This window comes from Gorilla gorilla, chromosome 8, assembly GCF_029281585.2.
Source record: "Gorilla gorilla gorilla isolate KB3781 chromosome 8, NHGRI_mGorGor1-v2.1_pri, whole genome shotgun sequence".
Taxonomy (NCBI): domain Eukaryota; kingdom Metazoa; phylum Chordata; class Mammalia; order Primates; family Hominidae; genus Gorilla; species Gorilla gorilla.
The window spans coordinates 8,975,287-9,003,046 of NC_073232.2; the positions used below are offsets into that span (position 1 = coordinate 8,975,287).

Consider the following 27,760-nt stretch of genomic DNA (forward strand, 5'->3'; position numbering starts at 1 on the left):
AGAAAGAAGACGGAGGTGAAACCAGATGCTGTGAGAATACTTTATTAGTCAAAACCGCATACTATAGAAATGCTTTAAAACGCAGCAGGAGATGTGAAGACACAAATTAACAAGCGCATAGTGACACATGGCTGTCAGAACACAGTAAAGAATCCACACTGCTTCCCCCCTTTACCTAGAAAAGGAGAGTTCTAGGCCACCTCCTCCTCAGCATACTCCTCCTCCTCCTCCTCCTCGGCCGTGGCATCCTGATATTGCTGATATTCAGACACCAGGTCGTTCACGTTGCTCTCGGCCTCGGTGAATTCCATCTCATCCATGCCCTCGCCCGTGTACCAGTGGAGGAAGGCCTTACGCCTGAACATTGCTGTAAACTGCTCTGAGACACGCTTGAAGAGTTCCTGGATGGCTGTATTATTCCCAATGAAGGTGGCCGACATTTTTAGCCCCCGGGGTGGGATGTCACAGACGGCTGTTTTTACGTTGTTGGGGAGCCAGTCAGCAAAGTAGCTGCTGTTCTTATCTTGAATGTTGAACATTTGTTCATCCACCTCCCTCATGGGCATGCGACCCCTGAAAATGGCAGCCGCCGTTAGGTAGCGGCCGTGACGGGGGTCACAGGCAGCCATCATGTTCTTAGCATCAAACATCTGCTGGGTAAGCTCAGCCACAGTCAAGGCCCGGTACTGCTGGCTGCCCTGGCTGGTCAGTGGGGCAAAGCCAGGCATGAAGAAATGCAGCCGGGGAAACGGGACCATGTTCACGGCCAGCTTCCGCAGGTCAGCATTCAGCTGGCCTGGGAAGCGCAGGCACGTGGTGACCCCACTCATTGTAGCAGACACCAGGTGGTTCAGGTCACCATAGGTGGGTGTGGGCAGTTTTAGGGTCTTGGAACATATGTCATATAGCGCTTCATTGTCTATGCAAAAGGTCTCATCCGCGTTTTCTATGAGCTGGTGGACTGAGAGGGTGGCGTTGTAGGGCTCCACCACGGTGTCTGACACCTTGGGCGAGGGCAGGATGCTGAATGTGTTTATGATCCTGTCTGGGTACTCCTCCTGGATCTTACTCAGCAGAAGTGTTCCCATCCCAGACCCAGTCCCCCCACCCAGGCAGTGGGTCAGCTGGAAACCCTGCAGACAGTCACAGCTCTCAGCCTCCTTTCTGACAACGTCCATCACTGACTCCATCAGCTCCGCACCTTCTGTGTAGTGTCCCTTGGCCCAGTTGTTTCCGGCCCCACACTGACCTGTAAGACAGTACAGCCGGTCACTCGATGGCCAGGTATACGGTCATCAGTGGTCACCACCATAATGCAGAAAGGGCCAAGTGTCACACGTGAGGTGAGAGCACCATTCGCCCTGCAGGTGGAGCAGATGAAACCCTCTCCCCCAGGGTTACAGGACAGCAGCTTCCCCTGTTAGGAATTAAGTCAGGAGTCAAACCTGAGACGGCTAACAGACCTGGCTGCAGGTGGCTCCTGCCCATTTTCAGGGAAGGCAGTAGCCACGGCCCCAGCTCAGGTCCTTGCAGGGAGTTTACATCAGTAACTCCTCACCTTGAGGAGACACCCGGGCCTTCCTCCCGAAGCCCGTTTAGGAGAGGCAGATTGAGCGACTCGACTTGGAGGATAGGAGGGTGTTCAGGGCCCTGGCGCCACAGTTCCCACAGGATAACCTTGGGGCGTTCCTGGATTTTGAGCTGCCCTGGCTAAGGAGTCGCACCCCAGCCCTCGCCTGCAGCTCACCGAAGATGAAGCTGTCTGGCCTGAAGACCTGCCCGAAGGGCCCCGAGCGCACAGAGTCCATGGTGCCCGGCTCCAGATCCACGAGCACAGCGCGGGGCACGTATCTGCCACCTGAGTGGGGCAGGAGGGCATGAGCGAGGGGAGAGCCGCGTTCCCAGGAGGGCGGTGGGGGAAGGACGGGGGTCTCACCGCTGGCCTCGTTGTAGTACACGTTGATGCGCTCCAGCTGCAGGTGGCTGTCCCCGTGGTAGGTACCAGCGGAGTCGATGGCATGTTCGTCAGAGATCACCTCCCAGAACTGCCAGAGATGGGAGGGGCCAGACAGGCCAGGGCTGAGTCACGGAGGCGCCCCAGCCGCTCTCCCACCCCCACCCCCATCCGCACCCCCATCCCTAGGCCGCCGTGACCCTGGGGTCCACCCCGGCCGCCTCGCCAGCCGCCCGGTTCCACCGCTTCCCTGGCAGGGAGCCCGGGGCCGCAATGCAGGGCCACCGCTCCCGCCGCTGCCAACATCTTCCCCGGACACCCGGCAGGCCCGGGCTGGGCCCTCAGAGCCCTGGCTGCCAACCTTGGCGCCGATCTGGTTCCCGCACTGCCCGATCTGCGTGAGCACGAGCTCCCTCATGGCCAAGGCGGGATGAGGACGGCAGGAGAAACGCGAGAAGGAGGAGCTGACGCGCAGCGACCCAGCCTGCCATCAGCCAACGCTTAAATAGCCCCGCGCCCACCTCCCTCTGCCTCGGATTCGGCTCCCAGAATAAGCAACAGCTTTACTTCCACACAGGTGCGCCCACCTGTGAATCCCCTGGCGTTGAACATCTGTTGGAAAGCTCAGGTGTCCTTGCGTGGTCCTTTCCACGTTGGGGAAAGCTGCTGAGCTGGAGAACTTCCTCCCGCGTCTTTAGTAAGACTAAATCCCTAGCTGAGCTGAAACTGAATTTTCCTCCCATGTGGGAGGGGAAGACTCTTGTTTCCATATTCACCGAGTGCCTTTGCACCTGTCCTACATTGATGACGTATTTTTGTAATTGATGAGTCTTTTAATCTACTAGGAGATCTGTGGTTAGGAAAGGCCTTCCACATGTTAACTCAACAGGACTTGATTATACGTTTTACTTTGGAGCAGTTCTAACCCGCAGAAAGCTATGGGTGTTAGAGATAGTCATGCCTCTGATTTAGCTAGAGTCTTCTGTAGAGTAGGATTAGCCCTTTCACCTTTCCAGAGGACTGCGGTCTCCACGGAGAGTGAAGGTAATATTGGAATCTTAAAGCTGAGGATAGGTGTTGGGTTACGCCTGCTGTGAAAGATGGGCCATTGTCACTTTGCAGGCTTTTAGATTACCCAAACTGAGGAGTTATTTCTTCTGGTAAACGTTTTTCAGATGGGGTGGGGAATGTCTGGATCTAACCAGTGAAGGTATCAGTAAGCATCAGCAAATATTTGAATCTCCTGCAGAAAGTCTTCGGGGTAAATTAGAGTGGCCAGTTCTCATCTGGATAGGTTCCTCAATTTTGGACAGGTTTAACTGGAGAAGGAGAAAATTGCTGGCCATTTGGGTCATGTCAGGCACAGAGCTCACAGGGCTGGGTCACCTGTTTTAGTGTCTTGAAAAGATTTACCCCTATAAACAAATGAGACATTAACAGAAACAAAGAATCCCTTCTAGGGTGAAAAGAATCATGAAAGTGCTGAGTTATACTCCTGTGATTGGTACTTGGCATTAGTAATTTATTACCATCATTCAGCCTGAGGGGCCCTGGACTGAAATGCAATCCCTGGCCCATTTTCGTTCTTCTTCAGGGTATTCTGGCCCAGTTCTATGTATGCTGACCAGCACGCCCACAAGCTTCATTGGCCCTTTCATTGCAGGGGCCTTGGCTGTGGCATCTACAAGGGCATTTCCTTTTACACGGTCAGTCTCTCTTTTGATGTCCTCTGCAATTAATTATACTCACTTTTTGGCAGCAAAGCAGCATTCTAACAAGCTCAAAATCTGAATGATGTTGTATGGAAAAGCCCTTGGGGGTCAGGAGTCCCCACCCATTCCAAATTGCAGCATAAGCATGAAGCACTAAAAAATCATACTTGGAATCAGTGTAAATGTTAACTTTTAAATCCTTTCCCAACTGCAGGGGCCTAGTAAGTTCAATTAACTCAGCTTTTTGAACTGAGGTCAAGGCCAGCAAGGCTTGTGCCTTGATTGATTCTCTTGTGCTAATAATAGCATATCTAGCCCTCCTGTTTTCCTGATGCATAAAACAACTTGCATCTGTTAACCACTCTTCCTTGGGATGGTCAAGGGAATCATCTCTCTTATGTCTGGCCTGCTAGAATAAATTTGTTTCATAACCTGTGACATGCTTTGGCTGTGTCCCCAGTCAAATCTTATCTTGAATTGTAGCTCCCCTAATTCCCATATATCGTGGGAGGGACCCAGTGGGAGGTAATCGAATCAGGGGATGGGTCTTTCCCATGCTGTTCTCATGACAGTGAATAAGCCTCATGAGATCTGATGGTTTATTTATTTATTTATTTTTGAGACAGAGTCTTGCTCTGTTGCTCAGGCTGGAGTACATTATCATGATCTTGGCTCACTGCAACCTCTAACTACTGGGTTCAAGCGATTCCTGTCTCAGCCTCCCGAGTGGCTGGGATTACAGGCGCCCACCACCATGCCTGTCTAATTTTTGTACTTTTAGTATAGACGAGGTTTCACCATGTTGGCCAGGCTGGCCTCGATCTCCTCACCTCAGGTCATCCACTGCCTTGGCCTCCCAAAGTGCTGGGATTACAGCTGATGGTTTTATAAAGGGGAGTTTCCCTACACAAGCTCTTTTGTCTGCTGCCATGTAGAAGATGTAACTTTGTTCCTCACCTGCCTTCTGCCATGAGTGTGAGGCCTCTCCGACCATGTGCAACTGTGAGTCAATTAAACCTCTTTTCTTTACAAATTACCCAGCCTCAGATATGTCTTTATTAGCAGCGTGAGAACAGACTAATACAGCCTGTATGCCAGAAAGGCTAGAAGCTCCTGTGGACTCTGGCAGATAAGTAGCTGGGTTGATGGTTTGGCAGGCTTTAAGGGTTGTGTCTGGAGGGTCGGTCTAGCAATAAGGCCTCACACTTTCATAAATATTCTCCTATTATCCACTGCTGCCCTTTAGCTTCTAGGACCACCTTGCCTTGGTGTGGGGTCAAAAACCTGTAGGTGCTGTTCTAATGTTAGTTTATTAGCTTTGCCAACTAGAAAAGTGGTAGCAGCAATAGCTCTAAGACATCAAGGCTAAAAGTCAGAGGATCGCTGAGGAAAGTAAAAGCTAAACGGTTTGGGGCCTCTTTCCTGGGGCAGCCTCCAGGCTACTGCAAAACGGAGGTGGTGGGCAGAAAGGTGACAATATGCAGAGCACTCAGGTGAGGGACACAGAGCACAAGGTGGACGGTCCAAAAAGAGAAAGTGGCAAACATCTTGTTTAGCCAAATCCATTCTTCTCAATATTCCCCAGGGCCTCTAATCTGAGTATGACACCCCCAGGTCTCTACTTTGGGCTGAGTCTCTCACCCTAATATTATACCCTAGGGCCTCTCACTTAAGTAATAGTAGAGAATCATTCTTGCCCACCTGAATGGCTTCGCGACTCTAACAGACAGCCCACTTGCCAGCTGATTGATTCTATGTGGATTGTTTTCCTTGGAGTGGGGGTCTTGTCTTGGTGTCCCTTCATGGTGTTGCTGAAAGATGTTGCTAGAAAAGAGGGTCCTGACACAGACCACAAAGTAGGATTCTTAGATCTTGTGCAGTAAAAAATCTGAGGTGAGTCAGAGAGCACAGTGAAAGAAGCAAGTTTATTAGAAATGACTCCATTACAGAGTTGGACATCCTCAGAAAACAAGAGCAGGAATGCATTGTCTTTTGTTAGTATCTCTACTCTAACTATAAAGAGAAAGAGTTATAACTAAACTTGGAAGGTGCAGATGTACTCATTAAAGTCGGGGCTATTCGTTTTAACAATGACCATTAACCCGTTCACCTAAGCTAGCTCATTAATATTATCTTTAAGAAAAAATGCTGCACTCCTAGGACATTTATACATTTTTCAGGCTTGGTGGAAGATGTCTTGTATGGCCATAAATATTCTGCAATTGTAATCTGTGGCCAGTAAAAAAATGTGGCTATTTTCAGACCATAGGTATTAACCTTCTAGATGCCTGGTGAGCACCTAGCTACTCATATTAAGATAGACAATTCTAGTCATGTTTATTAAACTAGAAGCTTGGTAACCACGAGTTCCTCTAACACAACAAGTCTACTCCTCAAGGAGAAAATGTATTTCTCAGGAATTTTGGGCATTTTGTTTGATGGCATTTGGTATGTTTACCAAAATGGCAGAAAAGAGTGAAATTAGTACTCAAAGATTTCTCAAGATTGGATATAAAGTAAACAAAATGATTATAGTTAATATGCAAGTTGACACAGTTGATATGCAAAAGAAATTTTGTTTGAAACACGAGATTTTTATTTTTATTTATTATTATTATTTTGAGACAGAGTCTTGGTCTGTTGCCCAGGCTGGAGTGCAGTGCACCATCTTGCCTCACTGAAACGTCTGCCTCCCAGGTTCAAGTGATTCTCCTGCCTCAGCCTCCCAAATAGCTGGGATTACAGATATGAATCACCACACCCAGATAATTTTTGTATCTTTAGTAGAAATGGGGTTTCACTCTGTTGGCCAGGCTGGTCTCAAACCCCTGACAACAAGTGATCTGCCCACCTTGGCCTCCCAAATTGCTGGGATTACAGGCATGAGCCACTGCTCCCAGCCACAATGAGGTTTTTAAATAACTCTGATTTCCTGCTGTTGAGCAGCGAGCCGAGCAAATTCAACAGATCATGAGCCTAAAGTAGGAGAAGACTGAGGACAAACTCTAGAACACATGTGATTAAATTACAATGGAAAGCAAATCAAATTTAATAAGGCCATACCTCTTAGTTTCAAGATGTTTTCCCTCATTTTGAAATGTGGTGTTATTCAGTGGAAAAGAAAAACAGTGTTTATCTCCAGAGTAAAGAACAGGGTTCCCTGCAGGGACTGACTGACTGAGAGCTATGGCTCAGGATTAAAAATTCTTCTTTTTTCCACTTATAAACTAAAAATTAATTTCTAAGCCCCTATTGACTAAATGGACCCCTCTTCTTGGATAAAAACATTCCAAAGTTAACCTGAAAAGCTAGTTCAAGCCATGGGTCACACATGCCTCATTATACTCTCCTCCCTTTGGTTTTAATTTTAATTTTTAATTTATTTTTGTGGGTACATAGTTGGTGTATATATTTATGGGGGTACATGACATACTTTGATACAGGCATGCAATGAGTAATACACAATAAAAAACAGGGTATCCATCCCCTCAAGCATTTATAGCTTGTTTTATAAACAATCCAATTATACTATTTTAGTTTTTATAAAATGTATAAATTATTTTTTTACCATAATCACCCTGTTGTGCTACCAAATACTGTCTTATTCATTCTTTCTAACAATTTTTTGTACCCATTTCGCATCCTCACTAACTCCCTGTTCCCCCACTGCCCTTCCCAGCCTCTGGTAACCAACCTTATACTCTCTATCTCTATGACATCAATTGTTTTGAATTTTAGCGCCCACAAACAAGTGAGAACATGTGACATTTGTCTTTCTGTGCCTGACTTATTTCACTTAACATAAAAACTTTCAGTTCCATTTCTGTTACTGCAAATGACAGACTCTCATTCTTTCTTATAGCTGAATAGTACTCCATTGTGTATATGTACCACATTTTCTCTATCCAGTCATCTGTTGATGGACATTTAGGTTTCTTCCAAATCTTGGCTATTAGCAACATTTGTTTTTGACTGACTTCTGGATAAAAGCCACCTTAACTGAGGTGAAATGATATCTCATTTTGGGTTTGATTTGCATTTCTATGATGATCAGTAATATGGAGCACCTTTTCATTTGCCTGTTTGCCATTTGTATGTCTTCTTTTCATAAACGTCCATTTACATTTTTGTCCACTCTTTATTATATTTTTTTCTATAGAATGTTTTGCGCTCAATATATTGTAGTGTATTAGTCTGTTTCTGCACTGCTATAAAAAAACTGAGACTGGGTTATTTATTTATCTATTTATGTATTGAGATGAAGTCTTGCTCTGTCACCCAGGCTGGAGTGCATTGGTATGATCTCGGTTCACTGCAACCTCCACCTCCTGGGTTCAAGCAATTCTCTGCCTCAGCCTCTTGAGTAGCTGGGATTACAGGCACCTGACACGATGCCCAGCTAAGTTTTGTATTTTTAGTAGAGACGGGGTTTCACCATCTTGGCCAGGCTGGTCTTGAACTCCTGACCTCGTGATCCACCCACCGCTGCCTCCCAAAGTGCTGGGATTACAAGCATAAGCCACTGCACCTGGCGAGACTGGGTAATTTATAAAGGAAATAGGTTTAACTGAGTCACAGTTCCATGTGGCTGGGGAGGCCTCAGGAAACTTACAGTCATGGCAGACGAGAAAGCAGGCACCTCTTCCATGACAGCAGGCGAGAGAGCATATATGTGAAGCAAAGGGGGAAGAGCCCCTTATAAAAACATCAGATATCATGAGAACTCACTCATTGTCAGAAGAACAACCTGGAGGAAACCAACCCCATGATCCAATCACCTTCTACCAGGTCTCTCCCTCAACACCTGGGGATTACAATTCAATATGAGATTTGGGTGGGGACACAAAGCCTAACCATATCACATCGCTATTAATTGCTTTTCAGATGGGTAATTCACAAATATTTTCTCCCATTCTGTGGGTTTTCTCTTCACTTTGTTTCCTTCACTTTAAAAAAGCTTTCTGACTTGCTGTAATTCCATTTGTTCATGTTTGCTTTGGTTGTCTGTGCTTATGGGGCATTATTTAAGAAATTTTTGCTCAAACCATGCCCTAAAGGGTTTCCCCAGTGTTTTCTTGTAAAATTTTGATAGTTTGAGGTGTTAGGTTTAAGTTTTTAATTTATTTTAATTTGATTTTTGTATGTGGCAAGAAATAGGGTTCTAGTTTCACTCTTCTGCCTATGGCTTGCCAGTTTTCCCAGCCCTATTTATTACAGAAACTGTCTTATTTTTTCTTGTATGTTATCAACACTTTTGTTCAAAATAAGTTTAGTTTAGCTGTATGAGTTTGTTTCTAAGTTCTCTATTTCATTCCATTTGTCTTTATGTCTTTTTATTCTAGTGTCATGCTGTTTTAATTACTAGAGCTTGATAGTATAATTTAAAACCAGGTAATGGGATTCCTCCAGTTTTGGTTTATATACTCAGAATAGCTTTGGCTATTATAGTGTTTTGTGGTTCCATATATATTTCAGATTTTTTTTCTATTTCTATGAGGAATGTCATTGTTATTTTGATAGAGATGGCATGAAAAGTATAGATTGCTTTCGATCGCATGGACATTTTTAAAAATACTGATTCTTCCAATCTGTGAACATAGATATAACTTTCCATTTTTTTGTCTTCTCTTTCTTTTATCAGTGTTTTACATTTTTAATTGTTGAGAACTTTTATTTCTTTGGTAAATTCCCACACATTTTGTTTTATTTGTGGCTATTGCAAATAGGATTACTTTTTTGAATTCTTTTCCAGTTTGTTGACTGTTGGCATATAGAAATCCTACTGATTTGTACATGTTGATTTTGTATTATGCAAATTTACTCAAGTTATTACTTCTAATAGTTTTTTGATGGATATATTAGGCCATTCTCACATTGCTGTAAAAATAATCGGTGACTAGTTAATTTATAAAGGAAATAGGTTTCATTGGCTCATGGTTCTACAGGCTGTACAGAAAGCATAGCACTGGCTTCTGCTTCTGGTGAAGCCTCTGACAACTGACAATCAAGGTGAAAAATAAATCTGGTGCTTGCACATCACGTAGTAAGTGCAAGGGCAGGGGGGAAATGCTACACACTTGTAGATAACCAGCTCTCATGAAAACTTACTATTGTGAGAATGGCACCAAAGGAAATGATGCCAAACTGTTCATGGAAATCCTGCCTTCATGATTCAATCACCTCCCCACTAGGCCCACTTCCAACATTGAGGATTACATTTCAATGTAAGATTTTGGTGGGAACACACACCTAAACTATATCATTTTGCCCCTGGCCATTCCAAATCTCATATCCTTCTCATATTTCAAAATACAATCATGACATCCCAATAATCCCCAAAGTCTTAACTCATTTCAGCCTTAACTCAAAAGTCAAAAGTCTCATCTAAGACAAAGCTAGTTTATTCCTCCTATAAGCCTGTAAAATAAAAAACAAATTAAGTACTTCCAAGATAAAAATGGGGCATAGGCATTGGGTAAATACTCCTATTCTAAAAGGAAGAAATCAGCCAAAAGAAAGAGGCCACAGGACCCATGCAAGTCTGAAACCCAGAAGAGGAGTTATTGAATTTTAAGGCTCTAAAATAATTATTTTTGACTCTATGTCCCATTTCCAGGGCACACTAATGCCTTGGGACGTTTAGACCTTGTGGCTTTGCATGGTTCAGCCCCCACAGCTGCTCTCATGGGCTGGTATTGTGTGCCTCTGGCTGGTTTTGTGTGCTTCTGGCTTTTCCAGGTGCAAAGTGCAAGCTGTAGCTAGATCTACCATTCTGGGGTCTGGAGGACAGTGATCCTCTCCTCACAGGTCTACTAGGCCATGCCCCAGTAGGCAGCCCACATGGGGACTGTAACCCTACATTTCTTCTCTGCATTGTTTTAGTAGAGGTTCTTCATAAGGGCTCCACCCCTGCAGCATGCTTCTGCCTGCACACCCTGGCTTTTTTATACATTATTTGAAGTAAAGGTGGAGACTCCCAAGTCTCAACTCTTGCATTTTGTACACTCACAGGCCTAACACCATATGAAAGCTACCAAGGCTTATGGCTTGCACCCTCTGAAGCAGTGACTGGAGTTGTAACTGGGCCAATTTGTGCTACATCTGGAGCTGGAGCAGTGGCCAGGATGCAGGGAGCCATGTTCTAAGGCTACCCAAGGCAGCAGTTCCTGGGCCTGATCCCAGAAACTATTCTCTTCTTTTAGGCCTCAGGGTTTCTGATGGGGGGCTGCCTTTTAGATTTCTAAAATGCCTTCAATTCCTCTTTCCCATTGTCTTGGCTATCAACACTTGCTTTTTTTTTTTTAAGTTATACAAATATCTCTAACAAGTGATTGCTCCACAGCCTGCTCAAGTTCCTCTCTTGTAAAAGCTTTTTATTTTTCTGCCACATGACTAGGCTGCAAAGTTTTTAAGCTTTTACGCTATGCTTCCCTTGCAAGTAAAAATAAATTACAAGTTACTTTTTTTTGCTCCAACGTGTGAGCATAGGTTGTTAGAAGCAGCCAGGCCACATCTTGAACGCTTTGGTGCTTAGACATTTTTCCAACAGAAACCCTAAATCATCGCTTTCAAATTTAAACTTTTATATATCCCTAGGGCATGACAAAAATTCAGCCAACCACTTTGCTAAGACAACATGAATGACCTTTGCTTTGGTCCTAATTTTCTAATTTTCATCTGAGACCTCCTCAGCTCAGCCTTCACTGTCCAGGTCACTATCAGCATTTTGGTCACAGCCATTCAAAGTTAAGAAAATCTCAACTTTCCCTCATTTTTCTGTCTTCTTCTGAGTCCTACAAACTCTTCCAACCTCTGCCTGTTTACCCAACTACAAAGCTGATTCCACATTTTCAGGTATTCTTATAACAACTTTCCACTCCTTTGTGCCAATTTTCTGTATTAAGCTTTTTTCCCATCACTATAAATACCTGAGACTGGGCAATTTATTTTTTAAAAAGGAGGTTTAAGTGGCTCATGATTCTACAGGCTGTAGAGAAGACACAGCACTGGCATGCACTTCTGGGAAGGCCCCTGGAAGTTTACAGTCATGGCAAAAGTTGAAGCAGAATCTTGCACATCACAGGGCAAAAAGCAGGAGCAAAAAACAGAGGGGCGAGTTGTTACACACTTTTAAATAACCAGGTCTTATGGGAACTCACTCACTATCATGAAGATAGTACCAAGTGGGATGGTGCTAAGCCATTTACGAGTAATCCACCCCAATGGTTAAATCACCTTTCAACTGGCCCACCTCCAACATGGAGAATTACATTTAAATATGAGATTTGGGAGGGGACACACATTCAAACCCTATCAGAGGAGTCTTTATGTTTTTCCAAATATTAAGATTATATCACTGGCAAAAACAATAATTTGACTTCTTTTCCAACTGGGGTGCCTTTTATTGCTTTCTCTTGTCTGATTGCTCCAGATAGGACTTTCAGAATTATGTTGAATAACAGTGGTAAAAGTGGATATTCTTGTCATCTTCCAGAGTTTAGAGGAAAGGCTTTTAGTTTTTCTCTACTTAGTATGATACTAGCTGTGGGTCTGTCATATATGACTTTTATTATGTTGAGATATGTTCATTCCATACCCAGTTTTCAAAGGGTTTATTATTAAAGAATATTAAATTTTATCAAATACTTTTTTAGCATAATGGAAATGATTACATGGATTTTGTCCTTCTTTTTTTTGAGATGAAGTCTTCCTCTGTCACCCAGGCTGGAGTGCAATGGCATGATCTCAGCTCACTGTTACCTCTGCCTCCCGGGTTCAAGCGATTCTCCTGCCTCAGCCTTCCAAGTAGCTGGGATTACAGGTGCCCACCACTGCACCTGGCTAATTTTTGTATTTTTAGTAGAGATGGGGTTTTGCCATGTTGGCCAGGCTGGTTTTGAACTCCTGAACTCAGGTGATCCGCCTACCTAGGCTTCCAAAAGTGCTGGGATTACAGGTGTGAGCCACTGCGTCTGGCCCCTTCATTCTGTTTATATGATATATCACACTGACTGATTTGCATGTTGAACCATCCTTGTATCTCTGGGATAAATTCCACTTGGTCATTATGAATTACCTATTTATGTATTGTTTAATTGCATTTACTAGGTTTTTTGCAAATTTTTGCATCAATATTCTCAAATATGGGCCTGCAGTTTGCTTTTTAAATGTGTCTTTGTCTTGTTTTCATATCAGTGTAATACCAGCCTCAAAGAATGAGTTTGGAAATGTTCTTTCCTTCTCTATTTTTCAGTCTGGTCCTATAGACATTTTTTTATTATGGCTTTAATTTTGTTACTTGTTATTGGTCTGTTCAGGTTTTGGATTTTTTCCTAGTTCACTCTTGATAAGTTGTGTGTGTCTAAGAATTAATTTCCTCTAGGTTTTCTAATTTGTTGGCATACAATTACTTATAGTAGCCACTAATGATCTTTTGATTTTCTGAAACGTTACTTGTAAAGTCTCCTTTTTCACCTTTGATTTTATTAATTTGTATCTTTGTTTTTTAGCTAGCCTGTCTAAATATTTGTCAATTGTTTTACTGTTCAAAAAATCAACTTTTTGTTTCATTGATCTTTTGCATTGTTTTCTTCATTTTATTTCTGCTCTAATTTTTATTATTTCTTTTCTTCTAATTTTGAGTTTGGTTTGGCCTTTTTATTCTAGTGAATTAAGATGTATTGTTAGGTTATTTATTTGCAGCTTTTCTGATTTTTATATAGGCACTTACAGTTATAAATTTTGCACAGCAAAAGAAACTACCATCAGAGTGAACAGGCAACCTACAAAATTGGAGAAAATTTTCACAACCTACTCATCTGACAAAGGGCTAATATCCAGAATCTACAATGAACTCAAACAAATTTACAAGAAAAAAACAAACAACCCCATCAAAAAGTGGGCAAAGGACATGAACAGACACTTCTCAAAAGAAGACATTTATGCAGCCAAAAGACACATGAAAAAATGCTCATCATCACTGGCCATCAGAGAAATGCAAATCAAAACCACAATGAGATACCATCTCACACCAGTTAGAATGGCAATCATTAAAAAGTCAAGAAACAACAGGTGCTGGAGAGGATGTGGAGAAATAGGAACACTTTTACACTGTTGGTGGGACTGTAAACTAGTTCAACCATTGTGGAAGTCAGTGGGGCGATTCCTCAGGGATCTAGAACTAGAAATACCATTTGACCCAGCCATCCCATTACTGGGTATATACCCAAAGGACTATAAATCATGCTGCTATAAAGACACATGCACACGTATGTTTACTGCAGCTCTATTCACAATAGCAAAGACTTGGAACCAACCCAAATGTCCAACAATGATAGACTGGATTAAGAAAATGTGGCACATATACACCATGGAATACTATGCAGCCATAAAAAATGATGAGTTCATGTCCTTTGCAGGGACATGGATGAAATTGGAAATCATCATTCTCAGTAACCTATTGCAAGGACAAAAAACCAAACACCGCATATTCTCACTCATAGGTGGGAACTGAACAATGAGATCACATGGACACAGGAAGGGGAACATCACACTCTGGGGACTGTTGTAGGGTGGGGGTAGGGGGGAGGGATAGCACTGGGAGATATACCTAATGCTAGATGACGAGTTAGTGGGTGCAGCGCACCAGCATGGCACAGGTATACATATGTAACTAACCTGCACAATGTGCACATGTACCCTAAAACTTAAAGTATAATAATAAAAGAAAAAAAATAAATAAATTTTCCTTTTATAATAGTACCTCTTTTACCATATTCCACAGGTTTTGCTATGCTATGTTTCTATTATTTGTTTCAAGAAGTTTTTCCATTTTCTTTTTAACATTTTTATTGACCTACTGATCATTCAAGAGCATATTGTTTAATGTCCAAGTGTTTGTATAGTTTCTGAAATTCATTTTTTAATCGATTTCTAGTTTGTTCCATTGTGGTTAGAGAAAATGCTTGAAATTACTTCAAATTTTTTTAATGTTTTTAGACTTGTTACTTAACATATGGTCTATCCTTGAAAATAACCCATGTGCAGAGAAGAATGTGTATTCTGCAGCTGTTGGATGAAATTTTCTGTAAATATCTATTAGGTTCATTTGTTATACAGTGCAGATTAAGTCTGATGTTTCTTTGTTGATTTTCTGTCTGGAAGGTCTATCCAATGACTAAAGTAGGGTGTCGAAGTGTTCAGCCATTATTCTATTGATGTCTCTTTCTTTAGCTCTTATAGTATTTGCTCCGTTTATCTAGGTGCTTTAGTGTTGGGTGCATATATATTTCCAATTATATCCTCTTGAAGAATTGATCTCTTTATTATTATATAATGACCTTCTTAATATCTTCCTACTTGTTGAAATCTATTTTTGTCTGGTATAAGTAAAGCTATTTCTGCTCTGTTTTGGTTTCTATTGGCATGGAATAACTTTTTCCATCGTTTTATTTTCAGTCTAAATGTATCTTTATAGGTAAAGTATTTTTTTTGCAGGTCACAGATTATTGTCTTGCTTCTCTATCCATTCATCCACTACTTGTCTTTTGATTGGAGTATTTTGTTCATGTGCATTCAATGTTATTATTGATAAGCACTTACTCCTGCCATTTTGTTACTTGTTTTCTGATTAACTTTTGTCCTCTCATTGTTCTTTTCTTTCTTCCTGTCTTCCTTTTAGTGAAGGTGATTTATCTTTTAATATTATCTAATTTATTGCTTTTTACTTTTTGTACATCTGTGGTATGCTTTTTGGTTTAAAATTATCATGAGGCTTGAATATAATATCTTATAACACATCATTTTAGACTGTGGACAATTTAACATTGATTGCATAAACAAAGAAACAAGCAAAGCAACTAATAAAAACTCTACACTTTAACTCCATTGCCATTCTTTTAAACTTTTTGTTGTTTCTCTTCCTTCCCTATTTTACTGTCTATGACTTGGAAATATGTTGTAGTTATTTTTTACTGGTTTATTGTTTACTCTATTTGAGATTTTTGCACACCATAATTACCATGTTATAATATTCTGTGTTTTTCCATGTGCTATTACTAGTTGAGTTCTGTACCTTCAGATGACTTCTTATTGCTCACTCACTTTTTTTCTTTCAGGCTAAGAACTCCCTTTAGCATTTCTTGTAGGACAGGTCTGGTGTTAATGAAATACCTCAGTTTTTGTTTGTCGGAAAAAGTTCTCATTTCTCTGTCAAGTTTAAAGGACTTTTTGCCAAATACATTATTCTAAAGTAAAAGTCTTTTTTTCTTCAGCTTTTTTAATATGTCATGCCACTCTCTCAGCCTGTAAATTTTCCCCTGAAAAGTCTGCTGTCAGATGTATTGGAGTTCCACTGAATGTTATTTGTGTCTCTTCTCTTGCTGCTTTTAGAATCATTTCTTTATCCTTAACCTTTGGGAGTTCAGTTAAGTGCCTTGAGGTGGTCTTCTTTGGGTTAAATCTGCTTGATGTTCTGTAACTTTCTTGTACTTGAATGTTGATATCGAATGTTGGGGAATTGTTTAATATTATTTATTATTTCTTTAAATAAATGTTTAATTTTTTTTTTTTTTTTTGACGGAGTCTCACTCTGTAGCCCAGGCTGGAGTGCAATGGCACAATCTCGGCTCACTGCAAGCTCCGCCTCCTGGGTTCACGCCATTCTCCTGCCTCAGCCTCCCAAGGAGCTGGGACTACAGGCACCCACCACCACGCCCAGCTAATTTCTTTTTGTATTTTTAGTAGAGACGGGGTTTCACCGTGTTAGCCAGGATGGTCTTGATCTGACCTTGTGATCCGCCCACCTCGGCCTCCCAAAGTGCTGGGATTACAGGCGTGAGCCACTGCACCGGGCCAATAAATGTTTAAGTCTTATCTCTTTTTCTACCACCTCTTTAAGGCCAATAACTCTTAGATTCCTATTTTGAGGCTATTTTTTAGATTCTGTAGGCATGCTTTATTTTTTATTCTTTTTTGTCTCCTCTGACTTTGTCTTTTCAAATAGTCTGACTTCAAGTTCACTAAATCTATCTTCTCCTTGATCAATTTTTTTAAGTAACTCTGATGCATTCTTCAGTATGATAATTTCATTTTAACTTCAGAATTTCTGCTTTATTCTTTTTATTTAAATCTTATCGTTAAATTTATCTGATAGAATTTTGAATTCCTTCTCTGTGTTACATTGAATTTCTTTGAATTACCTCAACCAGCTATTTCGGATTTCCTGTATGAAAGGTCACATATCTCTATTTTTCCAGGATTTGCCCCTGGTGCCTTATTTAGCTTGTTTGGTGAGGTCATGTTTTCCTGGATGGCCTTGATACTTATAGATGTTCATCTATATCTGGGCATTGAAGAGTTCAGTCTTTATTGTAGTCTTCACAGTCTGGGCTGGTTGGTGCCCATTATTTTTGGGAACACTTTCCAGGTGTTCAAAGAGACTTAGGTCCCAAGCCCAATACACAGTAGCAAACACGTAGAGGTACTGCTTTGGTGGCCCTGGATTAACATCAAGAAAAATTCTCTTGATTTTTCAAGTAGAGATCTTGTTCTCTTCCCTTTCTTTCTCTGAAACCAGCAGTCTCTCTTTCTCTGCTGAGGCATGTGGAGCTGGAGTTGGGGTAACATAAGCACCCCTGAGGCCACCAGCACTGAGACTGTGCTGGTTCACACTTGAAGTAGGCATAGAACTTGGTCTCACCCAAGGCCCACTGTAACCACAACTTGGCTACCATTTAAGTTTATTCAAAGCCCTAGCCCTAACCCTAACCCTAACCCCAAACCCTAACCCTAGCCCTAGCCTTAGCCTTAACCCTTACCCTAACCCTAACCCCTAACCCTAACCCCCAACCCCAACCCTTAACCCTTAACCATGACCCCTAACCACTGACCCCAACCCTAACCCTTAACCCTAACCCTTAACCCCTAACCCTAACTCTAAAACCCTAACCCCAACCCCACCACTAACCCCCAACCCTAACCCTCACCCTCACCCTAACCCTTAACCCTAACACTAACCATCTAACCCTTCTCCATAACTTAAACCTAACCATTACCCCAACCCTAAATCAAACTCTAACCAAACCCTAACACACTAGGCACACAAGAACAGAGGTGTGCATATTCATTCTGTCATACTTATGTTTGCACTTCGTCTCACACATACACATCAACACACTCACATATGCATACCCCTACACATACTGAAATGTCATCTGATTTGTGACCCAAAGAACTGTCAACTAAGAAATAAATGAAAAGTTGCTTACACTGACTAATACTGAAGGAAGTGCCAATTAAAAGAATATTAAAATATATTTGCCTGCCTGTGTGCAGGCTGGGCGTGGTGGCTCCTGCCTATAATCGCAGCACTTTGGGAGGCAGAAGTGAGTGGATCATTTGAGGCCAGAAGCTTGAGACCAGCCTGGTCAACATGAGGAAACCCCCAACTCCACTAAAAAAAAAAAAAAAAATAGTTGGGCATGTTGGCACGCACCTGTGTTCCCAGCTACTTGGAAGGCTGAGGCCTAAAAATCATTTGAACCCAGGAGTTGGAGGTTGCTATGAGCCAAGACTGCCACTGCACTGCACCCTGGGCAACAGAGCGAGAACCTGTCTCAAGAAAAGGACTGACATTTACTGTTGGCAAAGGCTACAGGCACTCTCTTGCTAACCCTAAACCCTGACTTTAACACAGACCTCACCATACTCTTCCCCGCAATTCCTCAGGTATGTTTTCTTCCTGCTAATTTTTTTCCCCTAAACTTCTAACACTTAATACGCTACATAGTAAACCAACCCATACCCAATCCCATCCCCAATTTAACACTAAACCACACTAGGACTTCACATCACAAGAACAGAAAGGTACAGATCAATCTCTAGTATAATTATTCAATTAATAATGCTCAAGAGGCCGGGTGCGGTGGCTCACACCTGAAATCCCAGCACTTTGGGAGGCCAAGGCAGACAGATCACCTGAGGTCAGGAGTTTGAGACCAGTCTTGCTAACATGGTGAAACCCTCTCTCTACTAAAAATACAAAAATTAGCCAGGCGTGGTGGCGGGAGCCTGTAATCCTAGCTACTCAGGTGGCTAAGGCAGGAGAATTGCTTGAACCTGGGAGCCAGATGTTGCAGTGAGCCAAGATCGTGCCACTGCACTCCAGCATGGGCGACAAGAGTGAGACTCTGTCTCAAAAAAATTAAAAATAATAATAATAATAATGCCCAAGAAAATAATTGTCATTTTATACTAGCATGTATTTTGAGGATTGCACAACATGATCACTACATCCTTTTCTCAGAAAATCAAGCTGGTTTGGCATACTAAAGCCATCACTGCAAAGGAACATGAAATAAACAGAATAAAGAAGAAACCCACATGCTAATTTCAATAGATGCAGGAAGTACTTTAAACAAAGTCAACACCATTTCATCATAAAAACACCCAACAAACCAGGGACAGGAATTTTCTAAACACCACAATCGGACTTCAGCACCATCTCCACTGTCAGGGCCCAGTGCTTTACTCCTAAGATCAGGACCAAGGCACCAATGCTCATTTTCATCACTGTATTCAACACTGTACGGGAAGTTCCATCCACAACAAATAGGAGAGAAAAAGAAGTAAAGAGAACTTATATGTGTTAGGAAGCAGTAAAAACAGCTACTCACAGATCACAGGAGCTATCTTATGTACAGAAATATCACGACAAACCCCCAAAATATTATTAAAACTAGTAAACTACAACACAAAATGTCAATACACAGTAATCTGTTGTATTTCCAGACACTAGCAACAAACAACATGAGAATGTAATTATGAAAACCATTCCAGGCTGGGGGTGGTGGCCCACACCTGTAATACCAGCACTTTGAGATGCTGAGGTGGGAAGATCTTTTGAACCCAGGAGTTTCAGGCCAGTCCGGCCAACACAGGAAAACACTCTCTCTACAAATAACTTAAAAATTAGCTAGGTGTGACGGTGCATATCTGTAGTCCTAGTTACTCGGGTGACAGAGGAGGGAGGATTGCTTGAGCCCAGGAGGTTTAGGCTGCAATAAGCCACGTTCGCACCACTGCACTCCAACCTGGCCAACAGGGCAAAACCATGCCTTGAAAAAGAAAGAAAAAGAAATTACATTTTTAAAAATCAACAGGCTGGACATGGTAGCTGACTCCTGTAATCCCAATGCTTTGGGAGGCCAAGAGAGGAGTATCACTTGAGAACAGGAGTTTGAGGCCAACTTGGGCAGGACAGCAAGACCCTACCTGTATAAAAAAATCAAAAAATTAGCCAGATGTGGTGGTGCATACCTGTAGTCCCAGCTACTTGGAGGCTGAGGCGGGAAGATCACTTGAGCCCAGGAGACAGAGGTTGCAGTGAGCCATGATTGTGCCACAGCACTCCAGCCTGGGAGACAGAGTGAGATCCTGTCTCAAAAAAATAAAAATAAAGCAATTGCTCATAGAAATATGGGTTTATTTCTGAACTCAAAATTCAGTTCCATTGATCTATTCAATTGATTATACCAAAATCATGTTGATTTTATTACTGTTGCTTTGTAGTAGGATTTGAAATTTGGAAATGTGAGCCTCTGAGTTGTTTTTTTTTTTTTTTTGACACTATTTTGGCTATTCTGCATCCCTTGATATTTCGTATAAATGACAGGATCAGCCTGTTGATTTCTGCCAAAAGGACGTTGGGATTGTAACAGGAATCACACAGAATCTGTAGATGGCTTTGTGTAGTACTGCCACCTTAAGAATTATTAAGTCTTCCAGTTCGTGAACATGAGGTGTCTTTAAATTTATGTAAGCTTTCTTGAATTTACTTCAGCAATGTTTTGAAGTTTTCCATGTACAAGTTATTTTGTTGTTGTTTTTTGTTTTTTCCAGAGATGGGGTCTCACTCTGTCACCCAGGGTGGAGTGCAGTGGCGAGATCTTGGCTCACGGCAACCCCTGCCTCCCGGGTTCAAGCAATTCTCCAGCCTCAGCCTCCCAAGTAGCTAGGATTACATGTGCATGCCACGATGCCTGGTTAATGTTTTGTATTTTTAGTACAGATGGGGTTTCACCGTGTTAGCCAGGATGGTATCGATCTCCTGACCTCGTGGATCCACCTGCCTTGGACTCCAAAAGTGCTGGGATTACAGGCATGAGCCACCATGCCCAGCCTCATGTACAAGTCTTGTACCTTGGTTAAATTTATTCCAAATAATATTATTACTGTTGATTGTTTTTTGAGAGAGTCTCACCCTCTCACGCAGGCTGGAATGCAGTGCCACAATCCTAGCTCTTCAGCATGAATCTCCTGGGCTCAAAACATCCTCCCACCTCAGCCTCTAGAGTAACTGGAACTACATATGTGTGCAAGTACAACCAGTTAACTTTTTAATATTTATGTAGGGACGGTGTCTGGCTACGGTGCCCAGCTTTCATTCTAAAATTTTTAAAAATTCTGAAATTTTAGCCATGAATCAGTCATAAATACTGCAATGGTTAATTTTAGGTGTCAACTTTACCAGATTAAGGAATACATGGAAAGCTGTTAAAGCACTATGTGTGGGTATGTCTGTGAAGGTGTTTTCAGAAGAGGTATCATACTGGTATAACATATCATGGCGTATCGTAATACTGATATGACACCCACAAGATGCTGTGACACCCATAAGACTGATGTGAAGCCCACAAGATTCATGACACTCCTAAGACTCATATGACACCCATAATACTGATATGACACCTGTAAGGCTGATATGACACTCGTAAGACTGATGGGACACCTGCAATACTGATATGATGCACACAATACAGATATGACACCCGAAATAGTGATATGACACCCACAGTACTGCTATGACAACCCTAAGACTCACGTGACACCCTCAATACTGATATGACAGCTGCAATACTGATATAGCATCCAGACTCTCACCGGGGTGCTTGGTACACAGCTTCCACTGACCTGAATTTGGACTGGGTTTGGCCTCTATAGTGAAGTTTGATGTCGTTTCTGCTTTACTGACATGGTATTACTGTGGTTGTTTATAATTTACTTTACAATAATTTCATACTTCTAGGAATCTTGCAATAGCAGTGTAAAGTGTAACTTATCCCTTCTCTTAGATTCCTCAGCAGTTACAGCAACTCCACATAAAACACTCCAGTGTATTTTACCAAAACAAAGACAGCCTCCCAGCTAACCACCACGTAACTCCCAAATCAGGAAATACAAGGTCTCTACCTGACAATCCAATCCAGAGACCCATTTCCCTTCACTGACTGCCCCAACTGGGAGAAAAGGTCTCTTTCCATTTGGATTGGGTTTTCCTTTTTCTGGAATGTTCCTGAGCTGTCCCTCAGTTTCACAACTTTGGCAGATAACTCCCAGCTGGGTCTACCCCGTGTTTCCTCCTGAGCAGATGCAGACCCTGCATTTCCAGCAGAAACACCTCAGCCCAATGCTTGCTCTCCTCAGTGCAACCCACCAGAAAGAGCACAATCCCCCTGCCCACAACTGGTGATCTCAACTGTATAATGGCAAAATTCTCATTTTCAAACCCAAGGTTCACAATGTCACTCTCTGATTCAACTTTTACAATGGATTCCCACTGGCCTTAGAACAAGAACCACAGGACTGACCATGACCTCCACACACTGTGTGCTCCTTCCTGCACGCTACCCTTTCCAAGGCATTCAACCCCAATGGCCTGCAGTCTCGTATGCCGTCTCTTATGGGGACACAGCAGCCTCCTGGGTGTCTCGAGTATTTAATGCATGTTCCCTCAAGCCATTCACCCAATGTCCACCCTTAGCAAATTGTCTAAGACGCTGTCCAGCAAAATCCCTAAAGTCACTGCAGGTGTGGTATCTAACAGTTGTAAAGTTAATAATGTGGTTTTTCTAAAAACAAAATGTAATTATTTCTTAGATAATCTGCAAGAATCACCAGCAATTTGTAGATCAAGGAAATAATAGTTTAATGGAACCAAAGTCCATGTATGAGATAATTAGGAAAGAAAAACGAAATCTCAGTGTTGAACGAAAGGCAAATGGCGTAACTAATTACTGAAATTTAATAAGAACACACTGGGCCGGGCATGGTGGCTTATACTTGTAATCCCAGCACTTTGGGGGGTTCTGAAGCCAACCTGGGCAACATGGCAAAAACTCGTCTCTACAAAAAGAATACAAAAATTAGCTGAGCACGGTTGTATACACCTGTAGTCCCAGCTACTCGGGAGGCTGAAGCGGGAGGATGGCTTGAGCCCGGGAGGATGCAGTGAGCCGAGACGGTGCCAGAGGACTCCAGCCCGGGCAATCGGGCCAGACCCTAAAAACACCCTCCTCCTGACTCTTCAGGGAGCCAGACAGAATTCTCTCTCTTCTGCTGCCTCCTTTGTGTTTGAATATAAAACACAAAAACAAAAGCTTTGTGAAATAAATTTAACCAAGCTAAACAAAACACCTAAATAAAAGCTTTGTCTGGGAAACTTGCTCATCCTCATGTCAATTTCTATTATTGGAGAGCCAAGAAACTCTGGTCAGTAACAATACCACTGACAGCTGGTTCCTGCAAAAGGTGTTGCGTTAGGCAGGAATTATTTTAAAATAATTAAAGCTTGTCATTGGGTCATAAGAAATTGTTTAATATAACAATTCCCTCAATTGAAAACAAGATAAACTAATAAGTATATTTTGTTGTTTTGTTGTTTTGTTTTGTTTTTTATTTTTTATTATTATACTTTAAGTTTTAGGGTGCATGTGCACAATGTGCAGGTTAGTTACATATGTATACATGTGCCATGCTGGTGTGCTGCACCCATTAACTCGTCATTGAGCATTAGGTATATCTCCTAATGCTATCCCTTCCCACTCTCCCCACCCCACAACAGTCCCCAGATATTTTTAAAAATATTATTGATGGAAACAAACAGCAGAAATACATAGAATTAAGAATTCTGTTGAAAACTAGAAAGAGATAAATCAGAAGTCAAATAAGAGAAGCTTATTGGCCAGGCACAGTGGCTCATGCCTGTAATCACAGTACTTTGGGAGGCCGAGGCGGGCGGATCAGCTGAGGTCAGGAGTTTGAGAACGGCATGGCCGACATGGCAAAACCCAGTCTGTACTAAAAATACAATAATCAGCTGGGCGTGGTGGCGCAGACCTGTAATCCCAGCTACTCAAAAGGCTGAGGACGAATTGCTTGAACACAGGAGGCGGAGGCTGCAGTCAGCCGAGATCTCCACTGCGCCACTGCACTCCAGCTTGGGAGACAGAGCAAAACCCCGTCTCAAAAAAATAAAAAATAAAAGAAAGGAGAAACTTATTGAATCAAACTGGAAACTGAGAGAAAAATGGGTGATTTCCTAGTAAAAATACACAACAAAATGGACTCTAAAATAAGGAAAATTTAAATACACCGATTAGCATAGAAAAGCTTGGAGTGACCCTTAGAGATCCCCATTTAAAAAGGACCCCAGGGGCAGGGCGTGGTGGCTCATGCCTGTAATCCCAACACTTTGGGAGGACAAGGCGGGCAGATCACTTGAGGTAAGGAGTTTGAGACCAGCCTTGCCAACATGGTGAAACCCCACCTCTACTAAAAACACACAAAAAATTACCCAGGCATCATGGCGCACACTTGTAGTCCCAGCTACTTGGGAGGCTGAGGCAGGAGAATCGCTCGAGTCCAGGAAAGGGAGGTTGCAGCGAGCAGAGATCATGCCACTACACCCTAGCCTGGGCAACTGAGTGAGACTGCATCTCAAAAAAAAAAGAAAAAGAAAAAAGAAAAATACCGCAGGGCCGGGCACAGTAGCTCACACCTGTAATCCCCAGCACTTTGGGGAGGCCGAGGCGAGGGATCACCTGAGGTCAGGAGTTCAAGACAAGCCTGACCAATATGGTGAAACCCCATCTCCACTAAAAATACAAAATTAGCCGCATGCCTGTAATCCCAGCTACTTGGGAGGCTGAGGCAGGAGAATCGTTTGAACCCAGGAGTCAGAGGTTGCAGTGAGCCGAGATCTCACCATTGCACTCCAGCCTGAGAAAAGAGTGAAAATCTGTCTCAAAAAAAAAGTGGGGAGACCTTAGGCTGGGTGCAGTGGCTCATGCCTGTAATCCCAGCACTTTGGGAGGCTGACGTGTAAGGATCACTTGAGCCCAGGAGTTAAAGACAAACCTGAGGGACGTAAAGATCCTGCTTAAATTAGCAGTGCATGGTGGCTGGTGCCTATAGTCTAAGCTACTTGGGAGGCTGAGGCAGGAGGATTGTTGGAGCCCAGGAGGTCAAGGCTGCAGTAAGCCATGATCACACCACTGCACTCCAGCCTGGGTGATAGAGCAAGACCTTCTCTCTTAAAAAAAAAAAAATCAATCAATAAAAATGTAAAGGCTGGGTACAGTGGCTCACACCTATAATCCCAATAATTTGGGAGGCAGAGGCGGGTGGATCACTTGAGGTCAGGAGTTAGAGATCAGCCTGACCAAAATGGTGAAACCCCATCTCTATTAAAAATACAAAATTAGCCAGGCATTCTGGTGCACACCTGTATTCCCAGCTGCTCAGGAGGCTGAGGTAGGAGAATTGCTTGAACCCAGGAGGCAGAGGTTGCAGTGAGCCAAGATCGGGACATTGCACTTTAGCCTGGGCAACAGGAGCTAAACTCTGTCTCAAAAAACAAACAAAAAAAATTTTTTTAATTAAAAAAAAAAAAAAAGCAGCCAGGCGTGGTGGCTCAGGCCTGCCTGCAATCCCAGCACTTTGGGAGGCCGAGGTGGGTGGATCACTTGAGATCAAGAGTTCGAGACCAGCCTGGCCAACATGGTGAAACCCCACCTCTATTAAAAATACAAAATTAGCCCAGCGTGGTGATGCAGGCCTGGAATCCCAGCTACTCAGGAGGCTGATGCAGGAGAAGTGCTTGAACCCGGGAGGCGGAGGTTGCAGTGAGCTGAGATCGCGCCACTGCAGTCCATCCTGGGCGACAAAGTGAGACTCCATGTCAAAAAAAGAAAAGAGGCTTGGCTCAGTGGCTCACGCATGTAATCCCAACACTTTGAGAGGCCAAGGTGGGTGGCCACGAGGTCAGAAGTTCAAGACCAGCCTGGCCAAGATGGTGAAACCCCATCTCTACTAAAAACACAAAAAAATTAGCAGGGCATTATGGCAGGAACCTGTAATCCCAGCTCTTGGGGAGGCTGAGACAGAGCATTGCTTCAACCTGGGAGGTGGAGGTTACAGCGAGCTGAGCTCACGCCACTGCACTCCAGCCTGGGAGACAGAGTGACACTCCACCTCAAAAAAAAAAAAACAAAAGCAAAAAGAAAAGATAAGAAAAGACACCACAGGGCCATACGGGTTTACAGCTCAGTATTAAGTAACCTTAACGAAATCTGATTTTATTTAAAATGCTCAAGGCCAAGGGAAAAAAAAAAGATTAGTGACTTTCTTCAATTAATTTTATGGTATCATGTCAAAGCTTGATATAGTTAATAAATTTCAACTAACTTAGGATGAGAATGTTTATAAAACAGACGACATTTTCTGTACCATTACAAATACACTGCAAATTAAACAGACTTTCTCAACAAAAGAAAAACTGTTGTTGACGAGTTCACTTCCATTAGACGCACACAATGGTGTTTTTGGTTTTGTTTTCATTTGTTTTTGTTTTTTGAGACAAGGTCTCGCTCTGCTGCCCAGGGCTTGAGTGCAGTGGCGTGAGCATGATAATGTGCCTACTTTTCCATTTTCCTGTGTTGTTTCTACTATGTTAACAAATGAGCCTGAAAACACGGAGCACTGACCAGGCCAGGTGGCTCACGCCTGTAATCCCAGCACTTTGGGAGGCCAAGGTGGGTGGATCACCTGATGAGGTTGGGAGTTCAAGACTAGCCTGACCAACATGGAGAAACCCCGTCTCTACTAAAAATACAAAATTAGCCGGGCGTGCTGGCGCATGCCTGTAATCCCAGCTACTCAAGAGGCTGAGGCAGGAGAATCGCTTGAACCCGGGAGGCGGAGGTTGCAGTGAGCCGAGATCGCGCCATTGCACTCCAACCTGGGAAACAAGAGCGAAAGTCCGTCTCAAAAAAAAACCAAAACAAAACAAAACACAAAATGAGCACTGATCCGGGGCGCCTGTTTCCTCGACCTCAGCCTGTGGCGCCTGCCAGTCCCCAACATCCCCACAGCCCGACGGCGTCTCCGCGTTCCTCCTCCTCTCCCGGTACCAGGGTCTCTCCCCAGAAACAAACTCGCATTCGTAACCGGCATCTTGGCCTTGCGCTGGGGGTGACTCGCCCAAGCCTCCATGAAGGGACGCTTGCACAAAGTCCAGGTACAAACAGCCCGACGGGAAACGCGGCCGCGCTCGCTCCGCTGCACTCACAGCGGGGGCAGGAAGCCTTTTCCTCACCTTTGCCTCGGCGGCCCCAGGTGTCCCGGAGCTGCAGCAAGTCTCCCTGTCCTCACAGCGGACGCGGCCCCAGATGTCCCAAGCCCCGGCCCCTCCTGGGTGGGTCCTGAGGAGAGGAAGCTCGGTCCTCACAGTGGACCCCCCCGGACGCCGCCGTGCGGTTGGGACACGGTTCGCGCGCGCGGCCCTCCGGGTTTGGCAGGGCCGGGCGCCCCCTCGCGACAGCTCTGGGGAATCTCTGGAAATCAGCGTCTGATTTTTTCCAGGCCGCGATTTTGGAAATTTCAACTGAACTGGAGCCCGCCATCCCGTGCCTTGACCGGAAAGCATGGAGATAGCAATCAAAGAAGATGGCCAGTTCACGCCTGTAATCCCAGCACTTTGGGAGGCCGAGTAGGGCGGATCACTCGAGGTCAGGAAATCGAGACCATTCTGGCCAACGTGGTAAAACCCCATCTCTACTAAAAATACAAAAATCATCTGGGCGTGTTAGCACACGCCCGTAGTCCCAGCTACTCTGGAGGCTGCGGCAGGAGAATCCCTTGAACCCGGGAGGCGGAGGTTGCAGTGAGCAGAGATCGCGCCACTGCACTCCAGCCTGGCGAGAGAGCGAGACTCAGTATCAAAAAAAAAAAAAAAAGAAAAAGAAAAAAATAAATA

General features: G+C 43.3%; 1 protein-coding gene across 8 annotated transcripts; it reads right to left on the reverse strand.

Moving 5' to 3' along the window:
* Window positions 1–26: 26 nt before the first annotated feature.
* TUBB8 (tubulin beta 8 class VIII) lies at window positions 27–27,343 on the reverse strand. 8 transcript variants are annotated; one of them, XM_055352088.2, is made up of 6 exons: window positions 27,101–27,228; window positions 5,368–5,505; window positions 2,542–2,680; window positions 1,937–2,045; window positions 1,748–1,858; window positions 27–1,249 (listed from the first exon to the last, which is right to left on the reverse strand). In XM_055352088.2, exons 5-6 carry the CDS (start codon window positions 1,806–1,808, stop codon window positions 192–194), a joined length of 1,119 nt encoding a protein of 372 aa, XP_055208063.2. In that variant the 5' UTR covers window positions 1,809–1,858; window positions 1,937–2,045; window positions 2,542–2,680; window positions 5,368–5,505; window positions 27,101–27,228; the 3' UTR covers window positions 27–191. The 8 variants fall into 8 exon arrangements, with proteins under 8 accessions (XP_055208063.2, XP_055208061.2, XP_030870817.3 ...); XM_055352086.2 differs by lacking the exon at window positions 27,101–27,228 and having other exon boundaries at window positions 2,542–3,273; window positions 5,368–5,504; XM_031014957.3 differs by lacking the exon at window positions 27,101–27,228 and having other exon boundaries at window positions 2,542–3,369; window positions 5,368–5,459.
* Window positions 27,344–27,760: the final 417 nt, after the last annotated feature.